At 47.4% G+C, this 12885-nt stretch overlaps 1 protein-coding gene and 1 long non-coding RNA gene across 3 annotated transcripts in view; one reads left to right on the top strand and one right to left on the bottom strand.

Annotated features, from left to right (window-relative positions):
- The window catches only part of LOC307209243, an 88347-nt gene extending 86440 nt beyond the window's left edge, over window positions 1-1907 (bottom strand). Inside the window, exon 1 of the long non-coding RNA XR_013835468.1 lies at window positions 1531-1907. This is a non-coding gene — a long non-coding RNA (uncharacterized lncRNA). The remainder of the gene's footprint in view (window positions 1-1530) is intronic.
- A 3943-nt stretch (window positions 1908-5850) lies between these two features.
- IL17RC (interleukin 17 receptor C) overlaps window positions 5851-12885 on the top strand; it is a 44386-nt gene continuing 37351 nt past the window's right edge. Inside the window, exons 1-4 of one of the 2 annotated variants that reach the window (XM_079961284.1) lie at window positions 5851-6418; window positions 9510-9531; window positions 10279-10437; window positions 11574-11657. In XM_079961284.1, coding sequence (XP_079817410.1) covers window positions 6296-6418; window positions 9510-9531; window positions 10279-10437; window positions 11574-11657 — 388 coding nt within the window. In that variant the 5' untranslated portion in view covers window positions 5851-6295. The remainder of the gene's footprint in view (window positions 6419-9509; window positions 9532-10278; window positions 10438-11573; window positions 11658-12885) is intronic. The other variant, XM_079961285.1, reaches the window with a different exon arrangement.

Here is a 12885-nt window from a genome sequence, read left to right as displayed (position 1 = left end):
ACCTCCTTTGTATTAATTGTCATTGTTTGCCCAGATGCTCTGCATTGAGAGATCTCTGACAGGGATCCCAATTGTCTTATCAAATGCTAATGTTTTGTGCAAACTGTGTCTGGAACTATGTAAAACTTGCTAAATCCTCAGAAATATCTCCCCTTGGCCTGCCTGAGCCACAGTAACCCCACCTTATGTGTGATGTAATTTCTGACTTTTATAGAGGGGGGTGTCCTTTTTCTCCATGCCAAAATGCAAACCATTAAAAGAGATGTTTCTTCTTGGTTTGGGGTCTCTCTTGCCTCCTTGCTAGGAGGAGAGGGAACTCTGTCGCAACAGAAAGATAAAAGACCTGCCTTGCTTTCACTGCATCCTGCCTCCATCCATTCATCTCTGACCGATCATGGACTTAGGGACTCAGGGGGAGTTGGGCAGCAAAAGCCAACCACCCCTATTTTTTTTATATCAGTTTTGGCGACCACAAAGGGACTTAAATCGGTACAGCTACCTCTGAGAGGTAGGGCTCCAGTGAAGCTCAGCGCGCAACTGACCATTTGTCAGTGAGTTTCCCCGTTTCCCCATTTTTTCTTTGGCGGGAGGTAACTGTTATGTACTGAAGTTCTCACCCTGGGCCAGCAGGGGGATACTGTAGATAGTTATGCAAATGAAGGATCGAAAGTGACGTTCAGTGATTGGATAGTTTGTATGCAAATGAAGGATCGAAAGCGACGTTCAGTGACTGGCTAGTTACAGAAAATGGTTACTGTTGCATTCTAGTGGAGCGCTATATAAGCAGGCTGACTGAGCTCAGTTCTGTTCTGTTCCAGCTTACAAATAAAGAACTGCTTTGGAAGAATCGCTGTGTCATCTGATATGTTCGCCCACAACTTAACAGGAACTAAAGTTCTGGATTGGAGCCGGAGCCAAGAAAAGGAACACTTACATCAAGATGGCCAAGAAAAGGAACAAGAGTTCCCTGGATCATCTTGTTATAAGAATCCTAAGGTCTCAAATATAAATTAAATTAAGGTTACCAGATTTTTTTCAATGAATCTGGGGACACTTTTCAACTTTGATTGATTTTGTATGGGGACTGATTTGTAAATCCGGGGACTGTACCCGGGAAAAGGGGACGTCTGGTAACCTTAAGTTAAATGTTCACAAATGTACAAGGCAAACACATACATAAGTACATAAACCACATGTATGAAATAGTACAGGAGAGCCATTTTGACTCTCCCGATGACCTCAAATATTCCTCTGCAGTAAGAGAGGCAAATGGGGAAAGCCTTCCTATGGTCTTTTTGCTTGCAAATCCTGCCTTAAGGCAATATTTGTGTATGAATAGGTTGACCTGGATTAAGGAACTAAAGTATGAACATCACAAAAGAATAGCCAGGCTGCCCAGGTAATGCAAACAGCGACCATCATCAGGTATCCTGGCAGGCAAGATTTCTGCTGAAGACCGCCTCCTTCTGTGATGTATGACTTTTTAGGGGGTGGTCTTGGGCGGAGGTGGGCACTTTCAAAAGTCTATACAGTGGTACCTCGGGTTACATACGCTTCAGGTTACAGACTCTGCTAACCCAGAAAAAGTGCTTCAGGTTAAGAACTTTGCTTCAGGATGAGAACAGAAATCGTGCTCCAGTGGCGCAGCAGCAGCAGGAGGCCCCATTAGCTAAAGTGGTGCTTCAGGTTAAGAACAGTTTCAGGTTAAGTACGGACCTTTGGAACAAATTAAGTACTTAACCTGAGGTACCACTGTATAAGGGCTTGCACATCATTGTTCTGGGTTCCTCTCCTCCCTCCCTGCGTGGGCGGAGTGGGGGACCCTGTTGCAACAGGTAATAAAGATCAGGCTTACTAGCCGCTTTGCTTCTCAATATTCTCTGGTTGGCCTCTGTCATTTTCTCCTAATAATAATAATAATAATAATAATAATAATAATAATAATTTATTATTTATACCCCGCCCATCTGGCTGAGTTTCCCCAGCCACTCTGGGCGGCTCCCAATCAGTGTTAAAAACAGTACAGCATTACATATTAAAAACTTCCCTGAACAGGGCTGCCTTAAGATGTCTTCTGAATGTCAGGTAATTCTTTATCTCTTTGACATCTGATGGGAGGGCGTTCCACAGGGCGGGTGCCACTACCGAGAAGGCCCTCTGTCTGGTTCCCTGTAGCCTCCCTATCCTACCGATAGGGAACCCGCGTTAGGACTCTATACGGGCTCTTGGATACCCCATAAGGGAAAAGGAGCAGGTTTTTTTTCTTATAACAATCGGTTGGTGTATGAGTATGAGTATGAGTAAAGTGAAACATGGGTTGTAGCTGAAGAGAGAAAGGATTTCAGTGCTTGTATACACCCTGGAAGTGGACACCTATTCTGACTGAGAACATGTCAGGACATGTGGGTGTCTCCGAACCATGAACAGGTCAAAGTGTGTTCATGTCTGTGTGTAAGTCTTGTTCTATCGTTGTTGCATTTTTGGGGAAGCTTTAATGGGCTCATTAAGGCACCAACATCCAGCCTGATGCTACTTGAAAGAGAGGAAATTGGGGTATGTTAGATATCTTTGTTTCCCTAGGAGTAAGTAAGCTTTGTACTTAAGGTTTAAAAATGTTAATAAAACGAATAAAACGTTTCTCCCCCGTGTTTAAATTGGTCTTAAAGGGAACATTTGGTGGCTGTGTATCCCAAATGTGTAGTTTAAATGCAAGCTTGCTTCAAAATCTTTGTGTGAGGGAGACATGCTGGGCCTGATCCACCCAAAAACATGGCAGATATTGAGAAAAGCGGGAGTGGTGAGGTGAGGTGTGCTGATGTTTGTTGTTTGAAAGAGGCTGTAAAAAGGACAGTCTTTCTCCAAATAGTAACAGGAAAATGTGTGTGTGTACTTGCTCTTTTACCTTGGAAAAGAGATTGGGCTCCCCTTTCTCTACAGTAAAAGGGGGCAGGGGGAGGGAAAAAGGAGATTTGTAACTTTGAAAATGTTTTGCTTGAAACTTGGAGTTTGTAAACTCCATCAAAAGGGAGACACTACTTAATCTCAGTCTCTTTTACTGGCCTCTTGGTATACTTAATTTTTCCTTCTGCAAATAGCCTAGTTTGAGCCCAAAATCCTCTTACAAGCCAAGATGCAGCGTCGGCTTTCATTTAGCCGAGCGCCTGGCATGCTCTGGTCCATGGGGTCATGAGGAGTCAGACATGCTTAGTCAACAACAACAACAGGTTTCCTCAGAGAGTAAAAGGTATTTTGAGGAATCCTAGGAAATATTATGACTGTATAACTATGGGGAAAATTAGTGTCCCTTCTAGGAGAGAAAAGAAAAATGTTAAAAGGTAGAGCTTCCATGTGCAGTAATTGTCTATCTGAGTTTGGGCCTTGATGTGGATTTGTTTGGCTAAATAGGTCATTGGAAGACTGATGTCTCCATGGGATTAACCCAGACCCTCAGGCTTCTCTTTTAAAATGTGTTTGTTTTTTGTCTCTGAATTTTTCTTTCCCCCATCTTCTTACTTCTGTAACTCCCGAGTAAGCTTCCTTTAATGAGGAAACTGCAAGGTGGGAAGCCACTTTCCTGTGTGTTGTTATTTTAACTCCCATTCTTTATACTAGGCTTTCTCTTCCTATGTAAGTTCAGGAAATTGTTCACTTTTATCCTTTTAAATCGCTTCTCTAGAAAACTTTCCCAACCTGGGTATTTTATGTGCTTTAGTTTCAGGAAGTAAATGATAACTGTAGTTGATTTCACTGGTTCATGCATTTATTTATTTTTCTAACTGGAGTTAATTTTCTAACCCAAACGGGAGGCTGAAATATGGATTAAAATGTCGGCAGCAGAAATATTGGATTCCAGTATGGCAGCTACACATGTACTTCTTGGCAGATTGGCAACACAACTTTTGCGGCATGGGTTGACAACCAATTTCTGCTTGTGGCAATGAGTTTTTCCCCACCCTGCTACAAGCAGATCCCATCTTGCATGGTGGTGGGGTCTTGGGTCTTAAAAGGCCAAAGGCTGTTGACTTAAGTTGTTGGCATCCATCTGCCTCAACAGACAATGGAAGAAGAAGAAGAGTTTGGATTTGATATCCCGTCTTTCACTCCCCTTAAGGAGTCTCAAAGCGGCTAACATTCTCCTTTCCCTTCCTCCCCCACAACAAACACTCTGTGAGGTGAGTGGGGCTGAGAGGCTTCAGAGAAGTGTGACTGGCCCAAGGTCACCCAGCAGCTGCATGTGGAGGAGCGGACACACGAACCCGCTTCACCAGATTACGAGTCCACTGCTCTTAACCACTACACCACACTGGCTCCAATGGAGAGCTCCTGCGGGGGTGAAGTCAAACCACTGGAGAATCACTGCGCCTGCTGTGGCTGTAGAGACCAGTAACTTGTAACTGCTGCCTCCAGAATATTTTTTGTTACCGCATTTTTCGCTCTATAAGACGCACCCGACCATAAGACGCACCTAGTTTTAGAGGAGGAGAACAAGAAAAAAAAATTCTCTCCCTCTCTGTTCAGCACCTCTCCAGCAAAGCGGGAGGAGAAATGGAAGGGGGCTCCGTTTCTCCTCCCACTTCGCTGAAGGGGCGCTGCACAGAGAGGGAAAGCTGTGCAGCGCCTCTCCAGCGAAGCGAAGCCAGGAGAGCAAGAGGGATTGGTGCGCAGCGATCCCTCTTGCTCTCCTGGCTTCAGCGAAAGCTGCACACTCTGCATTCGCTCCATAAGATGCACACACATTTCCCCTTACTTTTTAGGAGGGGAAAAGTGTGTCTTACAGAGCAAAAAATACGGTACATTATCAGCACTGAAGTGACCTCTCTAGGGAGCAAGTTTTGGCAGTGTTTTCCTGGGCTGCCCAGACAACAAGACCCCACTCTTGGCTTCGCTGATGTGGTCCAAAGGAAAGCAGAGCAATACGTTTGGCTCCTTAGCTTTTCCTTCTCCCAAAGATATCCCACAAGGCAGCAGAGGTTTAGGACCAGAGTTTTCTTTGTCCAAATGGGCTACCTTCTCAGGTTGACAAGCTCCATCTGCCCCTCACGTCCCTCTACAGCAAGTGCAGAATCTGCCTTCTTGACCATTGGAACCAGGCTTGGCCTTGTCTGCTCAATCTGCTACAACCTGTCTTTGCAGGTTTCAGAGCCAGTGTGGTGTAGTGGTTAAGAGCGGTAGACTCGTTATCTGGTGAACCAGGTTCGATTCCCTGCTCCTCCACATGCAGCTGCTGGGTGACCTTGGGCTAGTCACACTTCTCTGAAGTCTCTCAGCCTCACAGAGTGTTTGTTGTGGGGGAGGAAGGGAAAGGAGAATGTTGGCCACTTTGAGACTCCTTCAGGTAGTGAGAAAGCGGGATATCAAATCCAAGCTCTTCTTCTTCCTCTTCTTTGCATGCAGAGGAAGTCCCTAACTCACTGAGGGTTCGAGACCCATAGCATACATAGTACGCTGGCAAAATGCAAGCCAGCAAAATGACATGCCCTTCTAATTTTTAATTTTTTTTTAAATTAGGTATCTGAAGAAGTGTTCATGCACACGAAAGCTTACACCCAGAACAAACTTAGTTGGTCTCTAAGGTGCTACTGGACAATTTTTTAAATTTTTAAATTTATTTTGTCTGTCAGACCAACACGGCTACCTACCTGATTCTAAAAATTAAGTTAGACCCAACAAGTTCCTTTGCCAGCTTTGATGGAAAACCTCTGCTAAAAAAAATAAAAAAATAGAAAAAATAATAATAAAGAAATCAGGTTTGCTGTGCTGCCATTCAGGAAATTTGACAGCTTTGAACTTGGCTGTGAATACGTCTTCCTGCATTTAATCCTTGTACCCTTTGGGGCTTCTCTTAAACTAGGTTGCTGGCGCTGTGCCCAGGCTATCCTGTCCTTCGCCCTCACTTCCAGTTTCTGCAACGCCCTCTCCACCTTTACTCCCCTTTGACGCAATTTCTCTGGTAGTAGCAGAAAGGGAGTGAGGTTGACTAACCTGGGCCCTGTCAAACAAGTTGCCGTGAAGATTGCGGAGTGTCGGTTCCTTGGATCCTCAAGTCTTCTTTCGGATAGGAAACGTTTCCCGATCTTTCAGCTTGGATCTTTTGCCCTGGCGTAGGACCTGTTTGCCAGCATCTGCGCCAGCTCCTTAGACATAAAACGCTGGAAAGAAACCAGCTCCCAGGAGGTGGAAACGAGGAAATATTTATCAAGCTGCGTGCCAACTGTGCTATTCAGGCACGGTCTAATTTGTCCTGTGCAAAGGCAGATTCTGCGATGAAAGGAGCAGCGCCGTTGTCATCCCCACAATGACTTGTGGGGTACGACGGATGGCGGAGATGTGGCTTTGGGTCGTGCCACTCGTCCTAGTGTGCCTGCCTTCTGCCTGCCTTCAGCCTGCAAATATTCTGGAGTCTGTCCACTGCTCTCAGGTAGGTACAAGCCTTCTGAAGAATTGGGGTCGGGGAGGGTCAGCAAACGGAGTATCCAGAAGAAGGGCACGGCTGGCCAGCCAGCTGGCATCATTGACAGGGCCATGCCTCACACCACACGATGTGCTTGGAAGTTCAACTTATTCTAAATGAGCTATCGTGGTTGTTCAAATGGGGGAAGTGGTTTCGTAAGTAAGTAAGTAAGTAAGACTACACTCACAGGCGATTTACTTCCACCTCTCTCATACCGCTCAACCGTCCTGATCTAAGCGGGACATCCTGGAATTCTAGAAGCCATTCCCTGCTTCTGACTGGATCCTGGAACATCCCAATTTTTTTGGTCCCAGCGCTCTGGCTTTTGGCTCTCGTGCGCTGGCACAAATCAGCTGGTTCCCTCGAAAGCAAAATAACGAGGGTCCCAATTTGGAGTGTTTTTCATAGCTGTCAACTTTCCCCCTTTTTTAAGGAAAATTTCCTTATTCCGAATAGGATTCCTCACAAGAAAAGGGAAAAGTTGACAGCTATGGCATTTTTCCGCCTCATGTCCCAAGCCAAGCTGCCATGATTCCCACCGCCACCACCCTCTATAGTTCTCTCAGCTGTAACAAAATCCCACAACCTTTTTTAAATGGGGGGGGGGCGTTTCTTAAAAAAACATGCCTGGTTTCAAATTTAAGCTGGGGTTGTGTACACACCATACATTTATAGCACACACCACAAGAATCCTGGGAACTGTAGTTTGTTAAGGATGCCTGGAATTGTGAGCAGTCAGCTACAGCTCCCAGGATTCTATGTATGCAGTCCCTGTTAATATTGAGGTCTTTGCACCCTGAACATCCTGGATGGGCTTTGGGGAGAGGGACAAGTCTCTCCATCTTCCCTGCACTGCCTTTGACCCTTTCAGCCCTGAGGCTTCCTCTCCCCTGCCCATAATGGCCTCTCTACCTAATTTTGGCAACTGCTATGTAGAAGGGAAGGAGCGCTGTGGTTGCTAGGAGAGACTGAGGAGGAACTACCTGCTCTACCTGGTACTGTGACAAGGCCTCTTAGGTTGCTGTTTACTCAGCAAATGCCACAGCCCGGCGGCTGAGGCTTCCTCGAGCTTGTGGCCATGGAGACAGCATGGCAGGAACAAAAGGTTTCGGCACCTGTGTACCGAGGCTATGGCACTGCAGTGCTTCCCCCTCCTTTCCTGGCTCTGCTTCTGTGCCCTTTAACAGCATGCCTGGCATCGCAAGAACTAAGCAGGCCGCTCTTTTGTTGCCACCTGTACACCTGCCATGAGAAGAGTCACCTGCTCTGGTGACTGCAGTTGTCAAGGCTCAGGAAACAAGGCCGCAAGCCTTTGTACCAAGCCAAGATAGCGACGTCCCTTGCCAGGACATTGCAAAAGTTGAAAAGTCCACCACACAGATACTGCCACTTAGTAGTAGTAGTACTGCTACTCTCCCTGAGTGATAGGCAGGGGAAAGTGTTTGCAACCACTTTGGGTGCTTTCTGGCTGAGGTGGTTCGATCTGCCTTTTTTTGTCTGTGTTCTGCCACTGTGAGTCGAGCGGGGTTAATTGCACGTTCTTTTGTAATTCAAGAAAATCTTTAGTACTGTACTGTTATTTAGATGACTCGGGTGGGGGTTTGTTCCTTCCTTCTCCTTCCTCTGTTGCCATTGCCACTATCAAAAGTTAGATCGTATGTTTCATGGCGGCAGCAACCTGTTATGTTTTTTCCATTGGAATCATACATGTATATAGATATTGTTGGGTGCAGCCCATTTTCTTATTGATGAAGTTCTTTAGGGACACCTACCAGAGTTCAGTTTTTTTGGGAATGAAGGTCAGTGAAGACTCTGGTGTCTTTACGAAACGTGGTTTTCTTTACACATATATACAACCTGAACATAGCGCAGAGAGGCTCGTAGCATTAACATTGCAGCAGACCTTGCCTCCTCATTAGGTTCCCAGGGAGATCTCCGAACCATAGCTTTGGGTCCAGCACAGAGCAAGACAGGTCTCCCTGCCTCCTGCTTCTAGCTTCAGCCAAAACTCACACACCAAAACTAGGTGTGTGGTGATGTTGCAGGTAGCCTGGTGACGCTGGTAGGGAACGGCCTATATCCTTTCCTGGAAGTAACTTCAGTTGTCACTATGGCAACGTATTTATTCTTAGCTAACTCTTTAAGATGCTGGTGAGTCTGGCGAAAGTCATGACCCTAACAATGGAGCTGGTTGGACCAGTTTACCAGTTCTCCTTTTGTAGATTTTAACCTTACAGATACAGAATCACAGGTTTGGAAGAGACCCACAGATATCACCCAGACTGATTTCCCTGCAAATCTATAATAATATAGTCCTAAACCAGATGTAAGGGACGCGGGTGGCGCTGTAGGTTAAACCACAGGGCCTAGGGCTTGCTGATCAAAAGGTCGGTGGTTCGAATCCCCGCGACGGGGTGGGCTCCCACTGCTCAGTCCCAGCTCCTGCCCTCCTAGCAGTTCAAAAGCACGTCAAAGTGCAAGTAGATAAATAGGTACCACTCCGGTGGGAAGGTAAACGGCGTTTCTGTGCGCTGCTCTGGTTCGCCAGAAGCAGCTTAGTCATGCTGGCCACATGACCCGGAAGTTGTACGCCGGCTCCCTCGGCCAATAAAGCGAGATGAGCGCCGCAACCCCAGAGTCGGCCACGACTGGACCTAATGGTCAGGGGTCCCTTTACCTTTAAACCAGATGTGCAGGTGGAAAGGAGGTTCCTGGTTGACTTCTCAGAGCAAAAGATATAGCAGAATACCCAGAGTAGTTTACAGTAAGGGAAAAGCAGAACAATGCTCTTTAAAACAGTCAGTACAAACAGGTGAGCTGTAGTCCAACAATTCCTGGAGGGCTACAGGTTCCCCACTTTATTAAGCCAATATGTCCTGCGTTGGGAACAGCTTTCCTAGACCCAAGAAATTGGTCCTCACAATGAAATAACAGTTGGAAGGCATGTTGTTTTAGACTCAGCCTGGCAGGGTGTGTTGTAGGGTGGGAGAAAAGGAGCTCAACTTGCGATAGTCTCTTTACTAGCTCTTGAAACTGTCCCTTTTGTGTCCTTCTATAGGGTCTTGGCTGCCAGCTATTGGGTAAGTGTTTGTACCAAAAAAATTAATAATTCTCATCCCTGTTCTTTATCTTGATAAATCTATGGGCTTATCAACACCTACTTTTTGCCCAGACACAGATCCACACGTGAAGGCTCTGTGTCGGAGCAATTTTTTAATCTTTAGTGCTAAATCGCTTAGAGAACTTAGGTTTTCTGAGGATTGCCGTATGCTCCGATTGTGCTTTAAAGAGCGGGTTTTCGTGGGGAAATCTCCAGAGGGGAAAAAAAAGAGTGGAGGAAAGGTAAGCATGACTAAATCCAAGTGTGAAGACTGCCTTTGACTTGACTTGTCCTAAAGCCCGATGCGTGGGATTCTTTTGCTACAGGGTTTGTTTGTTTAAAAGCATTCTTGTCATCATTTGGCCACAATTCACATTGCACGACCCAAAACGTGCCAAATATTTCTACTGCAGTGTTCCTGGGAAAGAGGGGAGAGTTTCGGGTGGACGTCACCCAAGAAAACCAACTTTAGGCTGCCTTAGTCTTGTGGCCCCTGGATTCAACACAAGCTTCTTCTTATCCACAAAAGCTTCAGACTATGTTCTAGGAATGGAAGGCTCTGTGAATTTTGGTTCAGGGCTCTTTTGACGGTAGTGAGTGTTCCTTCGAAATGCTGTGTTTGTGGGTGCCGGTACACATTCTGCTGAATGGCGCCCTTCTTTCACAGGGTAATGCTTTCTTTCTTTCTTTCTTTCTTTCTTTCTTTCTTTCTTTCGCCTACTTTCAGAAAAAGGTGTGCTGTGCATCCCTGGGGATGCCCTGCCAGCCCCAGGGCAAGACCCAGTCCTGGTACTGACCCAGATGGAGACGAGGAACGGACTTCGGTGTCGGAAGCAGCGAGACTGCATCCCCTGTGTGCAGGTGATCCTACGCCTTGGCCTGCTGGGTGAGAAAGGTGGCTCAGGGCTCTGTACCTGAACGTTGACCCTGGCCTGCTGCTGTTGCTGCAGTCGGCCTTGTATCTTGGCTTTCAGTCCTAGCTGGACCATGCCCCCCCGCCCTGCCACTTCAGGGCAGGCTTGTTTGTCTAGTGCTAGCAGGACGTGATTCTCACGTTGGGTTTGAGAGGTCGTAGAGTTCAGTTCCTAGACATGCCCCACGAGGGACCAAACCATACAGAAGGGAGAAAGGCCAGAATTCAACTGGAGGACATGTACTCTGAAAGTCCCAGGCTCTGTCATAAGAACATAAAAAAGAGCCCGCTGGATCAGGCCCAAGGCCCATCTAGACCAGCGTCCTGTTCTCACAGTGGCCAGCCAGATGCCTGCTGGGAAAGCAGCAAGCAGGATTTGAACACAAGACCTCTCTCCTCTCCGGTGGCTTCCAGCAACTGGTATTCATAATTATTATTATTATTATTAGTAGTAGTAGTAGTAGTAATAGTACCCTGCCCATCTGGCTGGGTTTCCCCAGCCACTCTGGGTGGCTTCCAACAAAGATTAAAAATATATTAAAATGTCACACATTAAAAGCTTCCCTAAACAGGGCTGCCTTCAGATGTCTTCTAAATGTCTGGTAGTTGTTTTTCTCTTTGACATCTGAAGGAAGGGTGTTCCACAGGGTGGGGCGCCACTACGGAGAAGGCCCTCTGCCTGGTTCCCTGTAGCTTTGCTTCTCACAATGAGGGAACCTCCAGAAGGCCCTCAGCGCTGGATCTCAGCATCTAGGCAGAATGATGGGGGTGGAGACACTCCTTCAGGTATACTGGGCCGAGGCCGTTTAGGGCTTTAAAGGTCAACACCAACACTTTGAATTGTGCTTGGAAACATATTCAGAAGCGTTGCTGTCTCCATCTGTGGATGTAGATAGAGCCCAGCCATCAAATTTCCTCCGTGAATTTATCCAATCCTCTCATTAAAAAAAAAAAGTTTTCAATTAAATATTTTTTCTTGTGTTACAAAACAGACAAATAAGTGGAGAAAAGTACAATTGGTGGACAACTGCTGCACTGCACTGTGCTGAGCTGCATTATTATTATTATTGTTATTATTTGGGGTAAACAGTCATTTTATTTCCTTGTAGAATCACCTGCCTTGGGTTCAAAACAAGACGAGGGAGCTGACAGGACCAGCCCAGAGCGCAGAAGACATCATGGCAACACTGAAGGTGAGCCAGAAAGGAGACTTTGTCTACAGCAGTCTCTGTTGTTGTTGTTGTTGTTGTTGTTATTTTGAAATATTGCGCAGTTATACAGAACTTCAAAGAGGAGGAACAAGAAAGTTGGTATCGATGCTGTCAGGGGCTCAGGAGCAGAGGCACAGGGGAGAGAGGAAACGGAGAGCGAAGGGGAAGAATCTGAGGGCAGTGTAGGGGAGTATGACAGTGGCCCGAGAGATTCCATGAGCCTCTCCAGCGATTCAGAAGATTCCCAGAAGGGGGCGCCGATGGCCAGGGCAAGGGGGAGAAAGTGGGGGAGGGGGAGGCACAGGGAGCAGAGGCTTGGGCAGCGGAATTACAGGAGGTTCACGAGCAACTCCGAAGGCACTTAGAACTAGCAAAACACGCATACAAAGTGCAGGCAGACAGGCACAGGAGAGTCGGGGAAGACATCCAGGTGGGGGACTGGGTCTGGTTAGCAGCCCAGGCAGTGCCGGCCAGGACGTTAGCTAAGAAGCAGCTCAGACACAAGCAGCTAGGGCCTTACCAGGTCGAGGCACAAATCAATCCGGTAGCCTTCCAGTTAACACTCCTGGAGGGCTCCAGAATGCACCCGGTCTTTCATAGATCGGTGCTCACACCCTACAAGGAACCCCACAGGTTTCAGGCGCCAGGGAACGCACCAGACCCACCCCGCAAATCGCCAACGGGGGGGGGGGGGTCGCCGAGAGCGGCGCCACTCAACGAGGTCACGGAGATTTTGGACTCGAGATGGGGGGAAGAGGGGGTTGAATATCTCCTCGCCAGGGAAGGTACCCCGGCCAGCGCCAACAGGTGGGTACCGTACTATGCCGTGGAGGAGCACTACCTCAAAGACGAGTTCCATGCACTCTTCCCACACAGACCCATGCCGGCAGATTATTTCGACGAATATCTTTTCACACCCACACTTTCAACCAGCACGTTCCAGGGGTTCTCATCAGCTGAGGAAAAAGCGCCAGAAACAAGCTCCCCAGAGGGATCGCTCTCGGGGTCTGTCACAGACCGCTCTTATTGGTGGGACGATCAACCGGAGGTGGGGTGGAGCAGGGAACTGCGGAGGGGGCCCTTACACGCAGCATCACCCGAGGCAACAGGGGGAGAGACGGACATGGACGTGTTGGGGGAGGATCCTGGGTTCGAGCACAGCTGCAGAGAGATGGATACGGAGGAGATCGACGTCAACGAGCCCATTGCG

This window comes from Podarcis cretensis, assembly GCF_951804945.1.
Source record: "Podarcis cretensis genome assembly, chromosome: 2".
Taxonomy (NCBI): Eukaryota; Metazoa; Chordata; class Lepidosauria; order Squamata; family Lacertidae; genus Podarcis; species Podarcis cretensis.
The sequence above is the reverse complement of the archived record's forward strand: the minus strand, read 5'-3'. Positions and strand labels throughout refer to the sequence as shown.